Below are 24,499 nucleotides of genomic sequence, written 5' to 3' on the forward strand. Positions count from 1 at the left end.
ATGTTTCATGGTAAGTAACCCTCGTGCCACACATGCCCTTCTCTAGAGAGGAGGGACAGTAGGGCAGGGGTGACTGAGCCAGCCAGGCTGAACTCAGGAGGAGTGTGTGTGCATGTGTGAAGGGAGTCGTTACAAACCAGTGCGTCTTGACGCGTTCTCCACTGCGACACTTACCTCCAGCAGATGAGTATCAAATCCTTTTATTTTTGGCCCAGGAACTGGTGGAAAGATGCATGTCACCATGCTATAAAGTAATTGGTAAAATAGGATAAATGACTCATTTTCTCACTTTGTAATTTGTAAAAGATTAGTATTATCTCTAAATAGCTGCTACACGGACTAAGGACCACAGACTATGGTAGATAAGAGTGGAAGTTCCGTGGCACGTGAAACTGACACCAATGGTGAAGACAATGATTAGAGAGGCCAACAGCAAAACTGGCTCTGGTTAACTGAAGAGGCGGATTTAGAAATTAGTGGGTTATTCACACTATTTGCTTCTCTCGATTTGAGCTGCTCTTGACAGATTTTTACTCTTTCCCAACTGTGAGCCTCTGTTTGATGGGAAGAGCATCAATTTTGAAGAATTCATTCAGTGACTTTTGCTAGCACTGACAAAAAAACCTTTTTTTTTTTAATGGGTAAATGCCCTGCAGCTAATGGCTAAAGTCAGGTACTTGAATTATCTGTAGGTTTCCATCATCACTATAATGCTTTTTTATTTTTTTTAATCTTTATATCTGACAACCATGATTGGGAGGAAGGTTGATAGACAATGAAGTACCTATAGCCCTTCAAAGCCATGGCCCAGATGATAATCAAACAGACGACAACAGAAAGAACAGCCACAAAGATCCACATGGTGGTATCGGTATTGGTGGAATCTAAAAAGAAACAGTCAGAAAGCTTTGATCACATATAGCATCATTAAATACAAGCGAACAAACAAAACTAATGAATGAAACTTCTGAACGTAAACTTTTCCCCCTACTCACACCTCTTTTGATTTGAATGGCAATCCAGAATAACATTAATGATAAGATACTTTTCCCAATGTTATGAAATTTTAATATGTTGCATATATTTTATAGTACCTTATACTTTTAAAAACTTTTTACATGTTATTTTATTTGATATTTAAAGAGGAAATTCAAAGTCACATGATCAGTTGCAGTAGTAATAAAAAGTCACATTTATTAAGTACTTACTAAAAGCTGTCAGTGGTGTTAAGCTATATACATACATTACCTTGTATGTAAAGATCAGACGCAAAGAATAATTTGGTCATTAGTATATAAAGTTGTAGTCTGGGATTTGAATCCTGGCTTTCTACCTCTATACCATGTGCTTTTATTTAGTAAGGTCCAGGGCTGGACAGAATGCATCTGTCTTCTGGCCCACAGCTCAGTGCCCTTTCTAGTTTGACAAACCAATAGGAGTCCTGATACTTTGGCCAGGCAGGTTGTCACCAGCGCTATGCTTTACCGTTCGGTTTTGGACAAAACTTCTAACTTCACTTAACTTCAGTTTCCTCACTTTTAATTTTTAATGGCAATTCTATTCTGTCTGAATACCTGAGAGGGTTTGGAGAACCAAACAAGGTAAAGACTTTGTAAAAAGTAAAACACTTTACAGATGCAAGATGAATCATTCTCTTGCAGACTACAGCCACCATGTTTGATGACACAGTTAGAATTGAGTGCCTCTCCCATACTATGCCTTGACTAAAAGACCAACATGTAATCGACATCAGAGACTAAAAATTAGTTCAGTTTGTGCCTTTATAATGGAATACCACCTTACAAATTCTGAGAGAACTAGATGATGACCTTGACTAAAGGATAAGGATGGGGCAGATGTGGCAGGCAGAATGACCACCAAGCCCTCTGAGACACACCAAGCCCATGTCTGCAGCTTGATCCTAGAAACTTGCCCCCACTAACAGTGACCCGGGGGGCACTGCAGCACTTCCAAATGTCATGTTGGGCAGAGAAATGATAAACCTGCCTCTGCTCATTCCTCTGACTAAGGCTCAAAATAGTTTTTCTATTAGTAGTTACAACATGAAAGTTTACTAAATTCATTCTGTTCTAAAAATATTTAAGAATATAAGCAAAAAGTAACTAAGACACTCACCCTTAGGTATTTGGATGGAGCTCTCTGGGCCCCACTCACTCCAGAATCCATGGTCTGGCTTGCAGCGAACCTGGACAATGTATTTCTGTCCTGGATATAAGCTGATAATCTTAAACTGAGTTTGCTGCCCAGAAAAATGAGTCTAAGGAGGGGCAAAGGAAAACAAAAGTCAGTCTGACTTGTGTTCTGAAGAAACAGACCTTTCTCTTAGACAATAAACTATCGGAGGAGTGAGGCTGGAGGATCAGATGTCGTGGGTACCCTGTTCTCACCATCCCGCTGTCTCAGTTCATCCCTTTCTACCCTTAAACACTGTTCACACAAAAATTAGCAGTTTTTCTAAAAAGGCTTCCATCTGAAACTCTATTTCAGAAAGACAAGTAGTCTTGTTCCCATTCCCTGCCTTCTAAATTCTACTTTATGGAAGGTAACCAGTTTAATAAAATTGTAAAATTGTTATTTTCATAAACCCTAAAGAAATAATTGATTCAAGGATTATTCAAGTGAAGCCCCTAGATGGAAGAGAACTGGGCCTCATGTATGTTGACGCAACAGTGCACAAACTAAATGTGACTTTAAAATTAAGGCATCAGGTCACGATCTCCTAGACCCAGGAGTCAGTTTTAATGTCACTGATGGTAGGTCAGCCAGATGGTGTGTGTCTCCTGACATGATACAATATGAAGCAATATAATATCACCTTTGAAGTATTCTTGCCCCAAATTGTTCAACCTGAATCTAATCAAGGCTTTAGTGTGAATGTTTGGTTATAGGAATTTTGGGGCAGCGAAATTAGCTAAATGACCTCACAAAGAGGTCAAGGAAATCAGTCAAATGCAAAAGGTCTGACATTCTGTGGGACAAGGGTTCTGCGCACATTGAGACTAAAGGAACACAACAACTAATCACAATGTGTGGTCATGGAGGATTCTGGTTTGGACAAGCTACTTGCTAAAGATATTTTTTTTGGAAACAATTGGGGGAATTAAAATATGAACTGGTTATTTGAATGATATTAAGAAATTTAATTTTCTCTGTGTGATTTTGTTATTTTGGCTATGTTTGAAAATTCTTCCTTTTTAAAAGAGACATATACTGCAGTATTCAAGAGTGTCATATCATAATGCCTCTATTTATTGCACTCCTTACACTAGTATATTTTAAAGTGAATAAAACTGCCACTGACCATTGGCTGGTTATACTGAGATTTTTTTTCCCTTTCACTTAGTGCCACTTAAGTACTCTCATAGGTGTTTAGATTTTAGACATCCTGAGGAAGGTGGGTTGACACCTGGTGGAAAAGGTGGTTCAGTGCAAGGAAAAAACTGGCTTTGGGGAAGCTGTGAAGATGCCCCCCATCGACCCTAAGGGAGGGGAAAGAACCTTCTGCATCTGGGTGCGTCACATCAGTATCAGGAGGGCAACATGATGGTCCAACAATTAGGAAGAATGACCTATTTCCAGTAGCAAGAGCTTCATCTTTGCCAAGGGACATGGCTCCTTCCAAAAGCTTCAGGCTGACTCACCTCCCACTCCGTTGCTTTCTCAGGTTTTAAGCGAATTTCATACTGGAGTGTGAGCCAACCGGATCTTACATCAACCTGTGTGGGGGGAAGCCATTTCACCCACAGATATGGTTTTTGGTCTTCTGGATGTTTTATTTCCAAAGTCAGGTTCACAGGAGGGTCTGGTTCAACTGAAAATAGGAAAGGAACCTCATATTTAGTGAAAGTGGTATTTGACTTATATGACTTACCGTTTGTTTCACTCCACCATGGTTATGAGACACCTTGTATTTGATGTCAAGTGCTGATCAATAGAATTGGGATCAGGTTGAAGCAAGGGAGATACATTGTGTGTAAAGTTTAAGGAGGCATTAATGACCAGCAAGCGCATGAGAGACCCTCAATGTCATTAGTCATTTGGGAAATGCAAATCAAAATCACAACAAGATGCTGCCTCACACTCACTAGAATAACTGAAATTCAAAGAATGAAAACTAACAAGTGGGAATGTTGGAGAAATGGAAACCCTCATCATTGCTGGCAGAAATGTAAAATGGTAGACACATGGTGGGGAAAAAATCTGGAAGTTACTCAAAAGGTTAAACATAATATTATCACATCACCCATAATTTTCATGTCCTTGTCAACATACCCAAAAGAAATAAAGACAAGTGTTCAAACAAAAACTGATACATCAATATTCACAGCAGCACTATTCACAAAAGCCAATAGGTATACACAACCCAAATGTCCATCAACTGATTGATCGATAAACAAAATCCACAGCATGAAACATATTCAGCCATAAAGAGGAAACAAGTATGTACTAATGCATGCTACAACACGGAAGAATCTTGAGAACATGAAATGAAAGAAGCCAGACACGAAGGCCACATGCTATATGATTCCATATATACAAAATACCCAGAATAGGCAAATCTGTAGAGACAGAATGCAGCTTGCTGGGCCTGAGGTAAGAGGGGGGGAGACCTGAAGTAACTACTTAATGGGTATAAAGTTTCCATTGGCAGTCGTGAAAGTGTTCTGAAACTAGATAGTGGTGATAATTGCATAACATTATGAATAAACTAATGCCACTAAATTACATCCATTAAAATAGTTAAGATGGTGAATTTTATGTGAGATGCCTTTTACCACAATATAACAACTAAGGAAGTACTTCCTCTCAGATTCCTTCAAGTACAAGTCTATGAGAGCCTCCTTAAGAACGAGGTGCTTAGAATTGTGCACCTGAAACCTGTATAACTTTTTAACCAGTGCCACCCCAATAAATTCAATAAAAAAAAAGAGTGAGGTGCCCAGGGCGCTGACTTGCCTTACCCAAGTTTCAGAAAAGAAATCAGTCTTGCTGGGCAGTGGCACTGTCTCTCTTCATCTATTTCCTCCTCAAATCACTCTCCATGCCAGGTGGCCTAAGAGTGAGTGGAGCTATAGTCTACTTGGCTTCACAACATACAATTAATAACCTACAAAATGAGCGTTAAAAAATTTGCCACTAATCCTAATGCTTCGATGTTACTAAGTGAATACCTAAGAAAGATTGTTCTATAAGTATTTACTAAGTAAACATCATTTAATATAAATTTTAAGTTAAACACAATACTGAGATATGCCTCTGATCAAAAGAAGTACTGTACAAGAGTCCAAGTAAAATATTCATGATGAATTCTTTAGAGCAGTTTCTCAACCTCAGAATTATTTGTATTTCAGATCAGGTAATTCTTTGTTGTGGGAGCCATCCTGAGCATTGTGGGATGCTTAGCAGCTCCTCTGGTCTCTACCCAGTAGATGCCAGTAATACCCTCATCTTTTCCTCTGGGGCTACGATAATAAAAAATGTCTCCAGCCATCGGCAAATATCTGTGTGAAGCAAACAGCCCCCAGTTGAGAATCACTGCTTTCAAGTGATATAGCAATAGCTCATTTTAGAACTTCTTTTGCTTTCTCTGTTTTGTCCTCAAATATCATTTGAATCTCTGAGGGCAAGAGCCGTGAAGAAGAAACTATTTGGCACTCAGCATATTAAAGACTTCATATCTCAAATAAATTTTTATGACTGAAATTCATTTTATGCCTACTTGTCAGTGAGGTTATCTTTTGGATTTTCTTAAACTAAGATTAAATTCAGTTTCTATCCCCAGCCATGCTCATTGCAATGATTTGCTGGTGAAAGAAAATATTCAAATGTGAGCCAGTTGGTGTTCGCAGCTTTTTAAGGCTCAGCCACTGATAACACGACAACGCGATGATATGCAAGTGAATATTTGAGACTCCTAGTCTTGTTTTCCTTATTGGGTGGTGTTGGGTAAATTGAGAAATCTTTGGTAACCTTGAATCTAATTAGTTTCCCCCTAGATTATTACTGAAGATAAGGGCTGACGCCAGTCCTGGTGAACCCATCTTTTGTCCTAAGATTCCCTCTGTCATCCCTGCTAGACTACAGGCCACTACGCTGATGCCTATGGCCCTGCGTCGCAATGTCGATCATGCAAAGCAAGAAGCAGCTCTTAGGCTGACATTGTTTTGCTTTGCCAATCATGTCTTTAAACATTGTACTTGTGATCATGGCTTTCAGCCTGCTGTTCAAGTAGCACTCTTCACTCCCCAAATTCTTTATTTTTAAGAGAAGAGCTCCAGTTGCTAAGAGGTATAGGTGCACTGAGAATTAAATTTGGGCAGAGCGGCTGGAGCTAGTCCCACGCGTGTGAAAGCAGATGAACTCCTTCTAACAGCGGTTAATCTATGGAGAGAGAGAAGGAATCTCAGCTTGCCAAGGGGGAAGGAAACATCTATTGCAGGGGGAAGGCTGGAGGGAAGGACTGATAAAGAGAAACACAAATAGAACATTCATTTTGGGTGCAAAGGGATGGGAAGAAAGGTTAAGGGAAAGCACAGAAACCCAAGGATCCCGAACGCTAGTCTTACTGTCATTAATGGTTCCATAAAAATTGGCTTAAAATAGTTGATGAGGATATTGTGAATTTTTTTCATTTTTCTTTTTGGTGATTGACTCATAAGCCAAGAAGACTCAAACCAAGTTTGACTATTGGCAGATCCATAAGGGAGTAACACATTCCTCGCCCATCCCGCTTCTCCTTACCTATATAAGTCACGTCCACGTAACGTGGATCTGAAGAACTGCTTCCTATCTTGTTCGTGGCATTTATTGTGATGACATATATTGTCCAGATGGAGGTGTGTTTCTTGTTAAAGTAACAGGAGTTGGGGCCACTGCTTTTGTAGTCCGGACATTCGTGGGTAACGGTATCTCTGCAATAAATTATGTATTAGCAGTGAGTAAGAAAGTAGGAAAAAAGTCTAGTTTTTTCTTAAAAGATCAATACCACTGAATTTAGGAGACCAGAGCTCAAGAATGGCACCCCCAACCTTCTGTGCACTGCCCATATCATCTGGAAGTGAGACAGGGAAGAGAGTGCTGGAGAGGGGGGTGAAAATGTCACTTTAAAGGCTTAGTGACTCTGCCTCTCATCAACCCTTCCTTTCTATGGTTTTCTTTGGGCTTTGTATCGCATGCTCCCTGCCAATAACATCTGAACTATCAATGCCAAGACATCACTATACCCACGGGACAACCATTGGGTCATCTTAGGAAACAGGGACCGTCCCCTACACATAAACACTGAGGGGCCAGGAACAATGCAGCATTATTGCGTATATATGTTGAATTACATTTCATTAAGAAAAGACTGAAGAGAATAAAAAGTGATTTCAGTATATTTCGGATTGTACTGAGTAACAGAGGGATGTGACTGTGAAAAAAGATATTTCAGTCTCAAGTGGCTCATTATTCTGCTGTCATTAGACTTGGGGACTTCACTGCAAGACACACCACACAGGTGTGGAGGAGCATTCCACTGGGGTTGTCAGTTTGGCCTCCTAAAGCCTGTTCACTTGACACCCTTTTGGGTCCCAGAGGGCTGACAGCTTTGTGTACAACTAAGGCAGGTGGACTCTGGGCCGCTGGACAGGTGTTGGGGCCAGAAGACGTTGTCTTCACTGGGGACGGGCACAACTGTCCCTGGGTTTCCAGGAGGACCTTGTTGAAGCGTAATGAAATCCTCCCCCAGGGGTGGCCTCTTTTAGTCTGCACTGCGACCTTGGCTCCGAACATGCCCACTGGGAGCCCATGGCTCTCAGATTAGCAATTTTCTAAGGAAAAACCCTCACCTTCCTTTCCTTATGGGGCTCTTTATTTTCTTGGACAGGAAACAAGTTTGAAAAGTACCATGGCTGTCGAGAATTATAAGGAATGATAGTCCTTTTATGTCTTAAAAGTAATTATAACTAAGACAATTATAAAGAGCACAAAGTTCATAGATAAACATCTAAAATTGACTAACACTTAGTAAAAACTTATGTGTGACCTTGGGCGGCAGCCCAAGTTTGGGACAGGCAATTGGAAACATTGCTATGGTAGTCTCTCCTCATCCATGGGAGATATATTCTTTTAAAAAAATTGTATTATTATTTAAAAAAATTCCACTGATTTGAGAGAGAGAAAGAAAAGAGAATGAGGGAGAGAGAGAAAGAGAGATGCATCAACACATTGCACTTAGTTATGTACTCATTGATTGCTTTTCATATATGCCCTGACTGGGGATTGAACCCATGACTTTGGTGAACTGAGATGATGCTTTATCCAGTGGGCCACCTGGCCGGGGCATGGGGGGGGATATATTCTAAGACCAAAGTAGATGTTTTAAATGGTGGCTAGTACTAAAACCTATATATACTGGTTTTTTTCCCCTATACATACCTATGGTAAGTTTAATTTATAAATTAGGCACAAGAAGAGATTGACAACAATAACTAATAATAAAACAGAGAAATTATAACAATAGACTGTAATAAAAGTTATATGCATGTGATCTCTCTGCAAATATCTTATTGTGCTGCACTCACCCTTCTTCTTGTGATGATGTGAGAGGGTGCCTGCCACTGTGATGGATGAGTGAGATGAGTGACAGGCACTGTGACGCAGTGCTGGGCTGCGTAAGGGTTGCTCGAATACAAACACTTTTTTTTTTATAGATTTTATTTATTCACTTTTAGAGAGAGAGAGAGAGAGAGAGAGAGAGAGAGAGAGAGGAGGGGGGAGGAGCAGGAAGGCATCAACTCCCATAAGTGACTTGACTGGGCAAGCCCAGGGTTTCGAATCAGTGACCTCAGTGTTCCAGGTCGATACTTTATCCACCGCTCCACCACAGGTCAGGCCACACAAACACTTCTATGCTAAAGCAGGCAATCTTTTATCCAGCTACTAAGTGACTAACAGGCAGGTCTTTATGCAGCATGGACACGCTGGACAAAGGGATGGTTCACATTCCGGGAGGGATGAAGCAGGACAGTGTGAAATCTCATCACGTTTCTCAGAATGGCACACAATGTAAAACTTAAGAACTATTTATTTCTGGACTTTTTCATTTAATATTTTTGGACTGTGGCAAATCGTGGGTAACTGAAACCGTGGAAAGCGAACCCACAGATAAAGGGGACCACTGTCTGTTGTGTTGCTGAGGTGGCAGGCGAACCAATGCACATTGAGAGGACACTTCAAGGACAGAACCAGGAGGTGTGGACATGGGTGTTGGAGTGTCTTCCCCTGGAGGTACGAGCTGTATTTGTGTAACACGGGCCACGGGGGGGGGTGTATGGTGTGGTAATTCTAACTCAGACGCAGCATCGCTCTGGCCCAGACACGTGCACACTCACCCTTCCTTGCGGTAGGTCAGTGTGTAGTTGGTAGGAAGTCCTCCATCAGGCCCAGGCTTCCACCAGCATGTGAATGTTTCCTTTTCGGCAGAGCGACATTTAGAGATCTCAGGTTTTCCAGGGGGTGACTGTCCTGGAAAAAGCCAGAAGCCACGGGAATCAATCTTAAGGTCCATTCAAGCATTCGACCGTTCTGCTGTTGACAAAAGCAGATTTGTGGAACCGTGCCAGTGATGAGGTCTGGGGGCAAGTAGGCCTTGGGCTTGGGTGCTCAGACATACCAGAGTGTTAGCTTCTAGCAGCCTCCTCTGTGGGCTGCCCAGATGTTGCAGGATGGAGAGAGAAAGGGAGAGAAGGGGAGAGAGCTTTGTGGTTTTGATTCTGATGGCGGCGGTGGTGATGGTGGTGTGTGTGTGTGTGTGTGTGTGTGTGTGTGTGTGTGTGTGTACTGTGAGATGGAGACATCAGCAACGCAAAATCAAGTGAAAAAGTTCTAAAATTTCAACAAAGAGTGAGCATCAGGAGTCAGACGGACTGGAGGGTGTGCGCCCCCCTGTAATCCCGTGGAGCGCGTACAGCCGATGCCCACCCACAGCACAGGGTGCCTGTCAAGTGAGTGCTCCCCTTTGCTGACACACCGTTCCCTGGCCTTCTCCACCCTGCTCGCTAACCTACATCCTTCTGCCATTCCCGCCCGGTCAGCTCAGTCTTTGAGCTTTTGTGTTTCTTGTATCACCGATGTTCCTCCTTGAGCTATCTCCTCCCTCTCCCTATTCTCACCTTTCCTTCCTTTTCCCCTTCATTTTTCCATAATTCCACTCAGCTTTGCCCTGGGATCCCGTCTCGTGGTACATCTCCCTGTCACCTCCAACCCCATTTCTGCAGCTTGGTTTTCCATCTCTTTTTCCTTCACATTTCTCCCTCTCTCCTTGGTGGTTAGGGGGGAAGGACTTCCCTGTAGTGCTATGGCTGTTTGGGGGCAGGAAGTATGCTCAGAACCTGGGGAGAGGGTAGCTGGTCCTGGGTATGAGTTGCCACGATTAGCTCAGATCTGCACCCAGTGCCAGCTGGAAGCTGGAGGGTCTAAGAGGGGTGACACGGAAAGTGCAAAGTCAAGGGGACGGAATGTTTTAGCTGCCGAATCCTCAGAGCTCTTAGCGAGCCAGCCCCCTCTTCTCATCCTTATCTGTCAGGTCCAGAGAGGGAATGTGTGACCTGAGTCTTCACTGGGCTGGACGCCACACCCCTGCACACATCCCGGGCCAGTCCTCCTCTGTGCTGCGCTGGATACTCGAGCTCCTAGTTCAGGAGTTAGGAGCAGAGGGAGAGCCGCCAGGTGTCCGTCTCAGCAGCTCTGGGGGTTCTCTGTCTTTTCTCCCACAATTGTTTTCCTGACTGCATGCTGGCTCCTGGGCCAGAACTTCTAGCTGAGCAGCCGATCAAAGAGATGGGAAGAGGGGGCACTAGGCCAAGGTGGTCAGAAAAAAGGATCTAAGGAATGGTACGGTGCAGTGCACAGGCTGGGGCCAGGGGCAGCAGGCTGAGTGGCAGCCGAGCCACCCGGCAGCCCCAAGCCCACAGAAACGAACACCGTGCCAGCCAGCCTGGGGCTCGCTCTGCCAGTATTTGCAACATTGCTCGTCCTCTAGGGGAAATTTATTTCTTCAGGACAATTTCGCAGGTTGAGCAAGAGTTTTGTTTTTGTTTTGATTTTATCACAGCTGGGAAGAGTGTGTGAAATAGGGAAAAAAAAGTTTATTTAAAAAAAATCCCAAATCCTGTGTCACAGTAATGAGACCAGTTAGGGTAAGTGATTGAGTACTTAACGTTTTCCTGTGGGTTACACTGGTCTCTGCTGTCCTTTCTCTCTCTCTGAGAGCTTCTCTCTTTCACAGTCCACTTGTCGTTAGTAGGACCTCCAGGATACTCACTAGGGGACAGTGAACTTATGAAACTATAATTAGTCAAATATTATTTTCTCCCACTTAAGACAGAATTAATACACTGTCTCTATCCCCATCAGGTGCACACAAACACGGACAGCCACGGAGGTACTGTGCCCACAGGTCTACACAGAGCCCAGACTAGAAATATACCCACAGCCCACACAGAAGTCTACTCAGGTGCATACTTAGAGAAGTACACACTCAGAAATATGCACACACACAGAGGTACACACACAGATGGTACTCACAGAGAGGAGTATTTTCAATCAGGCACATATATACACAGGTCTATCCAACAGTCTACACACCCAGACATACAAAGGGCAGACACACGGAGATGGACACACAGGTACTCAGTCTAGTGTAGCCGTACACTTTGTTTCCCTCATCAGCACAGGTAACAGAGTTGGCTGTACCAGTTTCCCACTGTGCAACAACAATCTCTTTACAGTTTTTCAAGGATTTTTCACATACATTATCCCATGTGGGGCAGAGGAAGTATCACTGTCCTCACTTTAGAAATGTGGAAACCCACAGAGATTAGGTAAATGGCTCGAGGTTACACAGCTAGTAACCGACGCTGGTCTTGTCATTTGTAAACTGCTGCACTATGCTCCCGGAGTGTGGCTGGAAATCAGAGCACAGGGACGAGCTTGTGTGTGAATTGTTTGCATTAATTTTTAGTGCCAAGTATGAAGTGCAGACAACTTCATAGAAACGGGCATTTTCATTTCGCATAACTGCATTGCAGAAGGACAGTGACAGTCTCTCCGCCCTCTCAGTAAACACCCTGGGGAGTCAAAGGCAGGACAGGCTCTTACTCACCGTTCAGAAGGTTGGTGTGGAGAAAAAGTAGCAAAATGGCAACAAATGTGGATGCCACATTTCCCTTCATGTTGGCTCCCTTCTCTTTCTCCAGGAAATCAGAGGTTCACTGGAAGAGAAGGCACCAGGCAACTTTTTTGAGATGACAGCTTGCTCAGGCACACGTACCACTTTATTCTGGCTGTTTGCAAAAGATCCTTGCTCCCTGCTGTATGTGAATGACAAAACAGGAGGGAAGGAATGTAGGAAACTGTAACATGGTCGGATGGCTTGGCTCAGAAACATTGATGCACACATGCTGGATAAAATTCCACCACCAGAGGTCATCAGATGACAACGTTCAAGGGCAGCCACGTGGCAGTTGGCTCCTTCACATGCACCCTAAAGAAAAATTGTTCTTCACCCAGCAGTCACCTAACAGTATGCCCCTTGTTTTATGTGACATAGGCTGTGTGCCCTACCAGAGAAGTGTTCTGGGGTGGCTTTGATCTACCAGCCAAAGTAACCAGGCTGGAGAGTAAGGACACTCAGAACAACTCCAACCTGAACTCACTGATGTCCGAAGTTAGGAGGGCTTCCTCTGAAACTTCAGGCTGAGAAGATTCTGGAACTCTTCACGGCTACAGGCATGGCCACAAACTACGCAGTGAACTTTAATGAACCTCCATATGGTTTCTTTCTCCCCTTTGGGAAAGTCTCATAAATAAGAAATGACAAGCCCCAGAAAAAGTTCAAGTCTCTTGGGTTTGAAGTGTTAAGTAAAATCTGAACCCGTGGGGTTGAGAGCTTTAGGCGATTTATTATTAATATTATTTTTTACCCTTGGAACAACTTTCAAAGCCTCTAAATGTCCTTCTAAGAAAATAGGATTTTAAAGGACATTTGAAAAAGGCTCATTCATCTTGTTAGACTCCACACAACTCAGAAAACAGCATATTTGATAAACAAAGTGTAAATGCTCAGAAACACATGGCGTTCATTTTCTGTATTAAAAAAATCAAGGGAAGAACACCCAGAGGCAAGGCTGCTCATCCTGGGGCGATCCAAACGGCCGAGTGTTATTTGAAGAGCCTGGAAAAGACCAGCTTTGTCCATTGTTCCTGGCCAGAAGGCAAGTTCCCCATCTGCCACCTGGACATGCCTGGTGGGCTTCATGGAACCTGTGTCTACATGTTCTTATTCCCTATGAGATGTTCTCAAAAGTAGAAGTCTTAGTGACAACAGAGGTTTGGGGTACACAGGTGTCATCAAATGACTCTCTTATATTAGTGTTTCTGGGAGGTAGCCAGTGTGCCATTCTTCGGGGACCTTCTAGTCCAGGGGTCGGGAATCTTTTTGGCTGAGAGAGCCATGAATGCCACATATTTTAAAATGTAATTCCATGAGAGCCATACAACAACCCGTGTACCTTACGCATTATCCAATAAAAATTTGGTGTTGTCCCAGAGGACAGCTGTGATTGGCTCCAGCCACCCGAAACCATGAACATGAGCGGTAGGAAATGAATGGATTGTAATACATGAGAATGTTTTATATTTTTAATATTATTATTATTTTTATTAAAGATTTTCTGTGAGCCAGATGCAGCCATCAAAAGAGCCACATCTGGCTCACGAGCCATAGGTTCCCGACCCCTGTTCTAGTCACTGTTCCAGGATTTTTTCCCAGAGTGTGTACATTCTACACCCCCTGGTCCATCTCACTCTTCAGGATCATCTATATAATCAAGTTGTTGAAGACTCATTATGGCAGTGGTTCTCAATCTTTTTGAAGTTGGGGCACATTTAAAATTCTACAAATAATTGTAGGCACACTATATACAAATTTCTGAGAAATGTTATATAATTTAAAAATATATATAAAGTCCAAGCACCCTTTTATGGTAATTAAATGAAATAAATATGACAAAAAAGAAGGGTTAAAAAATTTAAAAATGTCAAAAAGTTATCCTTTTATATATGTAGATACATTCTTAGGAAGATTTAGTAAATTCGGCAGGTCTCGGTGTGAATGTATTAAGTTTTATCATTCTTGTGTTTATGAGAAACACAAGTCTGATGTGTCCTAGCGATTTCTTCAATGTCTGGGCATATATTTGAAAGGCAACTCTTCTTTCCTCATCAATACATTGAAGAATTCCTCTCTTTTTACTCTTAATTGTGTTGAGTGCAGAAAAATCCCACCATACCTATCATCTTAACTTTACACCAAACAAAGGATAGAAGAAACTTGCCTCCAGTCTTTCCGGGGAACATGGGGGGTAGTGTAAACAATCCAGCACCACAGCTTAACAGCCTTTTGCAACCTGATCAGGCAAGTGAGGTGGAGGGTTGGGCAGACTGTCAGCTTATAGCTAATTCCCCACACCTCTGTCCCCCAAAAATCTAAACTCCAAAAACCCTGTTGGTTTTTTGGTTCCCAACAGGCACATATTTCTCTGGAATATCATAGGGCGCACCTGGAAACCTTCTAGGGAGCACCAGTGCACCCTGGCGCACACTTTGAGAACCACTGCATTATGGGTTAAAAATCATACATGTTACATCTGGAGCACTTATTATGGGCCAGGCTCTATGCTAACTACCTGAATTATTTAAATTTCATTTAGCCCTCACATTAGTGCCTCCCACCACTGTGGCACAGGTTATTACCAGCCCCTTTTAACAGGTGAGGAAACTAAAGCACAGAGCAAGTTAGTAAACTTGCCATTGGAAGAGAAAAGTCTGGTATATCTGAGCTCAAGAATCATCCCGATTTGCAGATAGTCCGTGATCGTTGGTGGGATGATTTCCCCTTCTTGGAGACAACAGCACTGGCCTGAGGTGAGAAGCATGCCAAGCCTTGGGCAGGCGTGGCATCAGGAGAGCCAGGGCTCCCAGAGGTCACCTCAGCTCCCCGCCCTACTTGTGCCTGAGCATCTCAAACAACACCTCACTGCCACCAAGCCAGCTTTTTTAGGTTCATACAGCCCCAGGAGAGAGCTCTTTGTCCTAGAGGTCTGTGATCTCAGCCCTGCTTGGGGATGGAAATTCCAGCCACTAGCAGAGGAAGTTCTGTAATGTCCTTTTATTGAGATTTCCCTGCAGTTTTGGGCATTGCATCAAAATGCTTGAGAGTGACATGATATGAGTCACACCTTTGGGGAGAGGTCAGATGCTCTCCAGACTTCTCTGCAGAATCAGGGTTCCACATGGTTTGCAAAAGAAATGCCTGGATGGGGAGGAGGGTGGGGCAGCAAGAGCAGCTAGCTGTCAGTGCTCCTGCTTGCTGGCGCACTGATCCAGGCTCGGAGAGATGCTCCTAAAGAAAGTCCTCCGACGAAAAATGCTTTCAGAAGCATTTTGCGGACTAAAAAAACCCCCACTTCCTCTGAGGTTTCTTACGATATCCCCTGCAATTTGGTTACTAGTCATGTGTATTCCTGATGCCTTGAAACCTCTGTGTCAGGGAATTAGACAGATTGTGTCATTATTGGGTTTCAGTAATGATTTCCCAACTTATTCCGCATCTTACTCCCCAGCAGGACAAACACAGTTGAGTAACTAAACCTTCAGAGAGAAAGGTAATCACGACTGCTCACTCCTAAGGGAGCTGTGCTGAATGTTAACCGGATCCCACCTGTGGATTCTTCCAGCATTAGGCACCCCTCCCCCATCATGGGCTTTTTTTTTTTTGGTTGACAGATACTAGGCTGGGATAAATTTGGTTTTTGTCTCTCTGAGTCCATTCTTCTGTGGCAAGCAGGATCTTGGTCAAGATTATTACACCCCAACTGGGATGGCAAAGTGGTTCCATAGACTGTTTTTAGTGATGGTTCTAGTGGCAAAAGGCTCCAAATATTTAGAGTCCAATTAGGAAAAAGTCAGCCCCACCCCTCTGCCCAAGGACAATTATCTTGGCTTCACTCTTCACCAGCTCCTTGGGTGTGACTATGGTATGGAAATGGAAGACTTGGAGGCAAAGAGCAGGTCTGTAGCAAGTTGGCAACCCACACGCCCTGCCCATAACCAGCTGCCTGGCTTCCTCGCTTCTGAATCCTCAGACTCTCCCATGTTGATGCCCCTCCCATTATCGTATTCAAATACATCTTCTCAAGTGCTATGTCTTGCTGTGGTATGACCCCACGGAAGTTCCCACGCTGAGCCTGTTCAGACCCCATCTTTCCAAAGCTTCCTTTCCTCACCCTCTTTCATTAAACTAAATGTCTTCGTCCAGGCCAGTCATTGGGAAAGAAGTCAGCAATGTTTGCCCTCGCAACTCACTGTTCTGAGAAACAGGAGCTACTCCCCCCAGATGGAAAATCAGGGCCCCGGTCCCATAGCCTGCACTGACCCCAGTCTCTGGGGCAGAAAGGGGGTGCGCCTCAGGAGAGGAGGCACTGTTGCATCCTGAGAGTTCAGAACAACAGATGTGAGTGTGTTCAAACTTCACTCTCTACAAACCTGCATACTCTGGCGCACTCAGAACTTGAGCCGAGCCTAAATGCCAGCCACCTCAGCTCTGCCATGTTGTGGGACTTGCTCCCAAGATCTGGTGTTAGGTGATCCCTAAAGCAAGTACAGTCCCTACCCTGTCCTGTTCCATTTGCCACTGTTGCCCTAACGTCCTACTCAGATTCTGACTCTAGAAGTGGATCTCACATGCTAAGCAGCGATTTTGAGGATCTCCTTCAACTCTGCAAGCCCAATTCCCCAGGACAAGCCCAGCCCAATCCCAAGATTTGGATTTCTTTCTAGACTGTCATACGTAAATCATAAGTACTCTGCTCAACGAATTATCACAAGTGAATTATGCTCATGTTACAACTAGGTCAAGAAAGGGAATACTAATTGCGCCCCAGAAATCCCCCTGCTGTCTTCTCCCAATCTCCACCCAACCCTCCCAAGTAGAAACTACTCTTCTAACTCTGAACTCTGCAGATTCGACTTGCCCACTTTGGACTTGACGTAAACGGAATCACGCACTACGCATTTTTTGAGTGGGTATGTCTGGCTTCTTTTACTTCACGGTGTATGACTCGGCCTTGCTACATATCATTTTACAAAATTCATTTCACCTCATTTCATTCATCTTCATTCATATGACATTGAAAGACCATAGTTCATTTATTCATTCTACCCTGGATGGACATTTGCCCGATTTTGGCTAATTTTGGATTATGCCAGGACGGCTCGAGGCTCAGATGGCAGGGAAGCCCTGCACCCTCCAGGGCCACTGCGTGCCCCTCCTCTCAGTTCCCTCCTGAACAGTCAGGACCCTGCCTACTGTACCACCTGATTATTTATCCAAATTAAAGTGTCTTTCCTGTCCTAAAAATGCAAAACATCTCATATCTTGCAAAGAAATTTTAAATACATTCATCCATTGTTTTGGATGTTAGGAGTTAGGTCAGGTGCTTTCTTTGGGGTCTGCTGGGTTGGGGTCCTCTGGGTCTCCTTATTGCTCCTCCTGGGTGAGACGGCCTGAGGCCGGGCTGACAGGGACAGAACCCCACAGGTACTCTGTGATTTCTGGGAGTCTGGTTTGTCTTTCCGGTATAGACTGCCAGTGTTAGTTGGAAAACAGAGGACATAATCTGCTCAGAGTAGAGAGAGCAGGAGGAAGGATCAGTGATTTCACACCAGGGGACAAGATTAAGGCCTTTATACCAACTCTGCCCAAAGTCAATGGCCAAAGACTGTAGAATAAATGAGTGAATCAATGACGCTTTAAGGGTACAAAAGCAGAACTGGCATTCTCAGCTACAGGATGAAGCTGCACACAGGAGAGTGCACCCTAAACTGGGATTATCAAAAGCCTAACTCAGAGCCAGCTGAGTGCTTGCTGTGTCTTCCGCAGGGGAGTGGAGGAGCGTTCCAGGGGAGTTTGGCAGCTGCTCTTCGATACAGACATAGCAAGCTGGGATGCAATGCTGAGAGATCCCTGGCCTGAGGTGGGGAGAAGAAAGGTCTAGCTCTTCCTGTGCTGAATACAATGCATGTGCCCATGGCAATGAGACATTTGTCCATTACCAGACCACACGTTTACACGTTTGTGAACTCCCACAGGAGGACCTTTGCTCATGTGATCACCCATCATTACTTATCACTGCAATTACCAAGTTAACATTTTATTGCTTCCAAAAGCAGTTTTCATCTTGTTCCTCATTTGGAGATATCCTCTGATGGCAAGTTTTCTAGACTTTTCCACAAGGGAATCAATCACTGCTACATAAAATGACCACCCCATTAGCACAGTTTAGTCAGAACATCATGGCTGTGTGAAAGTTAATAGAAATAGTATAAAGGCTGATGAACAATGCCTACCTTGGAGTCCAGACACCCTGTCTCCCTCCTCTCCCATGAACCTTAGAGATTCCCCAAAGGAAGACCTGGAAGACTGCTCTGTGCAGGCACATCCCGAGGGGGCGTGGGCTGTGCGTGGCGTGGCTGCGTGCTGTAAGAGGCAGACGATAGCGATAGCGGAGACCGCGTTTGTGCAGACAAGCTGACTGAGGGCTGCTTCCACCAACGGGGGCTCCATTGGGGAGATCTGGCTCCCAATCTGATTGGGTAAATCACCACCCTGTGATTTATGTGTCTTTGCCCTAGAGTCTCTTTAATAAGACAGAATGCCGAGTGCTTCTCTGTGGCTGGAGGCATCACTTCCAAGTCTGATCACCAATCCCACTATCTCGGCATCCCAGCAGTGTCTCCGATCTGCTGCAGCCTGATTTTCGCTCAGCCTGCTTGGCTTGAAGGCAAGAACAGGACCTGGGGGAGTTTCCATGCCCCGCGCCAGTGCGGGCTTTGGGCAGATGGTAGAAAATGCACGTTGGTCTGATTTTCAGAGAAACAAGACCCTCATGAAATCATTAATCAATAACAATTAAAAAATACCCATACATTGTAGGTTATGCTTTGCAGTTCACAAAGCTGTTTGTTACATACACATCTGCAGTTTTCAGAGTTGGGCCCAGGGGCACATGGACATTTAAAAGAAAGCCTCCTAGATGGTTTCAATGGAAAGCCAGGACTGGGAACTACTGGCCTGCATGATGTCACCTAATGGATATGCCTCTGCTGGGATGCTCCATCTGACAGGGAAACTGAGGCACAGAAAGGTAACCAGCCCTGTCCACCAACACAATGCAGGCAGCACTGGAGAGGGAGTCCAGTCTTTAGACTCTGAGTCCTGCCTCAAATGAGCAACAACATCAAAAATAAAAAGGCAAACCTTTTAATTAACATAGTGGTCTAGAGTCTATAAAGCACTTTCATATCATTACCACATTTTGTTCTTGTAATAATCCTGTGTTGTGGGCAGGAAAGCTATTATTGTTGTGGTGGTTGTTACTATTACTACTACATCATTGCTCCCCATTCAAAGATGGGGAAACTGGAGCTCAAAGAGTTTCCTACTTTGTCATCTACTCGTTGCTCGTGTCTGCTTTCACATCTGGCTCGTTTCCCTGTCAAGCAGAATATGCTCAGTCTCATCCTGTGTGCGTGGGCAGGCAGACATACCAATCACAACAGCACGGATCAAACCCTGCTCCTCACCACAACCCAGAACAATGGCAACAACTGCCACCACATGACCCCTGCATATTCCCAACACCACCTGTCCATTTAAAAAGAAGATTGGGATTATGTCCCTTCTGTCCCACAGGACATCTTTTGGTGGACTTTGGAGCGACTGCAACTAAGTAACAGAGAAGAAAGAGGAGCAGGGGTCAAACACAGGATCGTGAAGTTGGGGACAAGGGGGCCCGAGCTAGGTATAATCAATAAGTAATCTTTTATTCATTCATCTGTGGGTCTCACTGGGATAGCTGAACCTGCTTGAGCATTCACTGAGTCACTCATTACATGTTCATCTCCCTCACCCCTCTGAGGCTGTGCTCAGATCAGCATGCCCTCACTGACCACCGCCTTCAGATCTGGTCCATCTCCAGCACGGCTCCACATTCTCATTTCCTGTACTGTTCTCCGTAACATGTACCATCATGTGACCTATGATATCTTCTTCTTATTTACTTGTTGATGGTGTGTTTCCTTCTACTAGACTATAAGCTCCGTGAGAGAAGAGGTTATACAGGACTCTGCCTAGGACAGTGACCTATATATCCTAATGATCTCACAATGTCCAGTTTTGTGTATGTTTTGAAAAACATAGTTGTCATATCTCAGTGAAATTATGTCTGCTCCTGCCAGAGACTATTGGTTTCCTTGCCCTCCTAAAAGCAACAAGCCGATCAATGGTGCCAGAATTCTCCCCTGTCTCTTCCTTTCAGAGTGTTGAAGGAGAGAGATTTTGGAGCCAGATTATCTGGGTTGGAATCTTGTTTCTGTCACTTACTGGATGTGTAATTACAGACAGATTACTTAATTTCTCTGTGCCTTAGTTTCCTCATTTGAAAATGGGAATAATGCTAGGACCAACTTCACAGAGGTGTGATGAGAGCTAAATGAGTTAATACTGATAATGAATTTAAAACACTGCTCATCCTAAATAAAGCCTATACAAATGGTTGCTAACTAACATCCCTTCATTCCCCCATTGTTGACTGCTTCTCCCTCCTAACTCTCTCCATTTCAAGAACTTTTCACAGCAGAAGGAGAAAGATAAAGTAGCTCCCTTGCAATGGAGAAGGTAGCATTTTGGAATTTCAGAGGAGGAGGTGGGGATGTGAGCAAACTGGATTATTGCTCCCAGCTATTTGCTCCCTCCCAGTCATAAGATTGTGTATCTCCACTCATTGTCATTGACAGATGCATGCATCCTGTGGGAGTAGACATCTTACCTCAATGACTTTGGACTTGGCTATGTGCAAAGCTTTGGCCAATGGAATGGGAGTGGTTGTGATTGTTTTTGCTGTGGCCAATCAGAAGCCTTAAACACAGTTGCACGGTTTGGCTTAGGCTTTTTTGTCCTTATTCTCCACATGCCCTCGGGATGTTTCAGGTGGCGGCTAATCCCTCAGTCTGGGTTCTAGGATGAGAAGACAGGCGGAACCCAGATGAGCCCAGCCAATATTAGCAGAGCCATGGCCAACCTGCAGCTGACTCACCCACCCTCTTAATGTAAAGTGAGCAAAAAGTAAATGTTGTTGTAAGCCACGGAGATAACACTGTTTGTTACCACTGCAAATCTGACTATACAAAGCGAAAGTAGTAGGAAGAGAACATATGTTGTGCAAGACTGTTCAAACAATATTATTTTTTTCACAGAGAGATCTTGCTGTGTTATATATTATATGTGCATGTAAATGTGCTGTTCATTCATCTAAATCCCAAAACAACTTTACTTTGCCATAAAAAAAATCACTATTGCATTGGTAACAGCCTTGTCTACTATGCATATTTTAATTTCTAGAAACTTGGGCTTGGCAAGTGAGAAAAGAAGGTAAAATTAAAATAAAAAGTAAATGGTTGGCCTGTTGGCTTTGCCTCTCTGGCTCCCTGAATACTTTTTCAGAAGGAAATGAACAGCAGGCATTCTAGAACCATGGCATTTTGCATGTGAAAGAGCCAGAAGATGTGAAAGAACTCTGATCCAACCTCTCATTTACATATGGGTCACCTGAAGCTTGGGAAGATGAAATGCTTTGGCCAAGTGCCTGCTGGGAGAATCTTTAGAACGTTGAGAAAGACTGGAAATATATATATACACCGCCATATATATATATATATATATATATATATATATATATATATATATATATCGGTGGTCTCTGGGAGGATGAGTCGCAAGTAAAATTAATTACTTTTTAAATGAAATGAAATATTATGAAAATACCTAAACAATATAAAAAGTTACTACTTTTATAATTCAAGGGGGGAAATTATCATAAAAATGTTACTACCCCATAAACAATCTCCTAAAGAAAACCTGCCATTTCATGGTGGAAATGCATGGGAAAGCGCCCACTAGACTAGAACACTGAAATTACTTGTTTGTGTTGTAGCAAAGTTTACAGCAGCAGCTGACGGTCAGCCTCTGGGTCAGTTAGTGTGTGTGGTTGAGCACGAACTCCTATCAGGGAGTAAAAAGTGATTTCAACAGTTTGTGATGTCCCACAGCCTGTTTACTTGTTTTTAGGAATTCCCTTCCCTTTTCTGAATTCCATGATTGTGTTCATCTTAGGGTTATTTAAAATACAGGCGACTAGCCATTATTTGCCATTAACCTTTTGATAAGTGGGTGAAAGGCAATTTCATGGAAAAACTTCCTTTTCAGAACTTCAGAGAAGGGTGGGGTCATCCTGCTGAGAGAGTTTAAGAAGGGTTCTCACTTATTTTACTCTGGCCCCTCAGCCCTGTTTATCCTTGGTATGCAAATGAGAGGACTTGGAGGTCCAAAGGGCGGTGGGCAGAGGGGAAGTTGGTGGGCTCAGAGGTCTGGGCATCTCTGCCACATCCTGAAAGCACTACCAGTGCCGAAGTCCCTCACCCCTCACTTTGCTGCATCTTGTACCAGCACATCCTGTCTCTACCGCATTTAATCAACACCTTTTCTCATTCATGTACAAGATGTTCTTTCAAACTTGCTTCTTCCTTCAAAACTTCTGGGCTACACATCTAGCCAAATAATTACTTGACTCTTTTACTGACTTATATTCACTTTTTTTCTTCTTTCCCTTTTACTCAGCTTCCCTCTGAAGCACCCTCTTAGCAGAAAAGTCACTTGTTCAATGAAAAACGTAATGGCCAGTGTCCTTAGTTAGGCTGGGTCTGGGGAAGAAGCAATAAATACTCTCAGTGTTACACTCATTGAGTGACAATGGGGAAGAGGAAGGGAAATCTGAATCCATTTTCAGAGTAATTTAGGGTCAGCTTAGTTTGGTGGCTGGAAAACCCATCCATCCACCCATCCACTCACCCATCCATCCATATCCATCCATTATCCACCCATCCATCCATCCATCCATCCGTCCCCTTTTCAATAAATGTCCACTGAGCATCTGTGATGCAGCAAGCATGGGGAGGGGCCTGAGAACATAGCGCTGCACTAGAACAACCCTCCTAGCATTTAGTGGAGAAGAGAGAAGCTGGTGAGACACTTAAATGCAAATGACACAGTATTAAGCAAAAGCTCTGCATGTGCCATGAGGGTCAACAGTGGGTATATCTGATGTGGTCAAGCAGGGGAGTTTCCTTGGGCGTTGCCTCAGGAATGAGGAAGGGAGAGCTCATCTCTAGTCACGACCCTGTGTATGACCGTGTGTGGCAGTCATTGCTGGTGGCTTCTCCATCAACCATGTTCCCCTTCGTGTTTGCTCACTATCACCTGTCCAGTCCCTGGGGATGAGGAGGTAGTGGTCTAAGGTAACCATAGTAACCTCATTTACTGTTTGTCTGTGATTGGTGGAGGAGTGATTGTCCCTCCCGCTCTGGCCACTGAGATATAACAGAAGTCATCTGGGGTCAACTGGGCCAGATTTTCCTCCCTGGTAAATAGTGAGAGGGGGAAAAAAGCCCTACCAGGTGGACAGAGTCTGGGTCCATGTGGTACTGTGAGTGGCTGCATCAAACCCAGAACTGGCTTTCTCGGGACCTGGGTGTGTGTTCCTGGCCTTGGGGGATTTCATCAAAGTTTGGCACGGACACCTCTTATTCTCTGAGTGGAGGTCTAATTCCAGATGGACAAAGTGCTCTTTCTCTTTTGAATGCCTTTTGGTCTGGGAGCTCCCAAGGCTAAACTCTTGGGTATTGACTCCGTCAGGATGATGATTTCCCTTTGGCCAGAAGCCCAGTGACTCGCATGTGTGAGGGAGGTTCTGAGTCCCAAACAGCTCAAGAATCAGGATAGAGTTTCTTGCTTCACAAGGAGCCCACAGGTGTCAGAGGCCATACAATGGAGGAAACAGGGCCCAAAGCCAACCCCACTCACTCTTTCATTTCCAGAGTCAACACAGAGAGCTCTGTGGTAGGTGGATGATGTTGGCTCAGCACAGAGCCCTTGGCAGCGTGGACAAAGTTTACCTTTGTCTCATTTCACTTTCTCTTTGGGATTCTCTTCTTTATCCTTCCCTACTGAACTGGTGATTTTAGGCTCCCCTGCTTTCCAGAACTCTCCATTGCCTGCACCAGCCTCAGTCTACAGGAGTGCTGCACAATAGAACTTTCTATGATGATGGAAATGTTTTATATCTGCTTTGTCCAATATGGTAGCCATAGCCACATAGCCACATGTGTCTACTACACATTTGAAACGTGGCCCGTGTGACTGAGAAACCAAATTTTTAGTATTTAATTTCAGTGAGTTTATATTAAAATTGCCATATGTGGCTAGTGTATTGGACAGTACAGGTCTGGCGTTTAATATCTCAATCAATTTCAGTCTCTCCAC

At 43.9% G+C, this 24,499-nt stretch overlaps 1 protein-coding gene across 5 annotated transcripts in view; it reads right to left on the reverse strand.

Moving 5' to 3' along the window:
• Positions 1-24,499, reverse strand: part of PRLR (prolactin receptor) — a 147,576-nt gene that overhangs the window by 3,879 nt on the left and 119,198 nt on the right. For 3 of the 5 annotated variants that reach the window (XM_066244306.1, XM_066244301.1, XM_066244314.1), the window contains exons 3-9: positions 12,167-12,275; positions 9,396-9,528; positions 6,763-6,932; positions 3,663-3,832; positions 2,137-2,278; positions 785-884; positions 175-244 (exon numbers count right to left, since the gene is read on the reverse strand). In XM_066244306.1, coding sequence (XP_066100403.1) covers positions 175-244; positions 785-884; positions 2,137-2,278; positions 3,663-3,832; positions 6,763-6,932; positions 9,396-9,528; positions 12,167-12,236 — 855 coding nt within the window. In that variant the 5' untranslated portion in view covers positions 12,237-12,275. Of the gene's footprint in view, positions 1-174; positions 245-784; positions 885-2,136; positions 2,279-3,662; positions 3,833-6,762; positions 6,933-9,395; positions 9,529-12,166; positions 12,375-24,499 lie in introns of all 5 variants that reach the window. The other 2 variants (XM_066244310.1, XM_066244313.1) reach the window with 1 other exon arrangement.

The sequence above is a fragment of the Saccopteryx bilineata genome, chromosome 1 (assembly GCF_036850765.1).
Source record: "Saccopteryx bilineata isolate mSacBil1 chromosome 1, mSacBil1_pri_phased_curated, whole genome shotgun sequence".
Taxonomy (NCBI): domain Eukaryota; kingdom Metazoa; phylum Chordata; class Mammalia; order Chiroptera; family Emballonuridae; genus Saccopteryx; species Saccopteryx bilineata.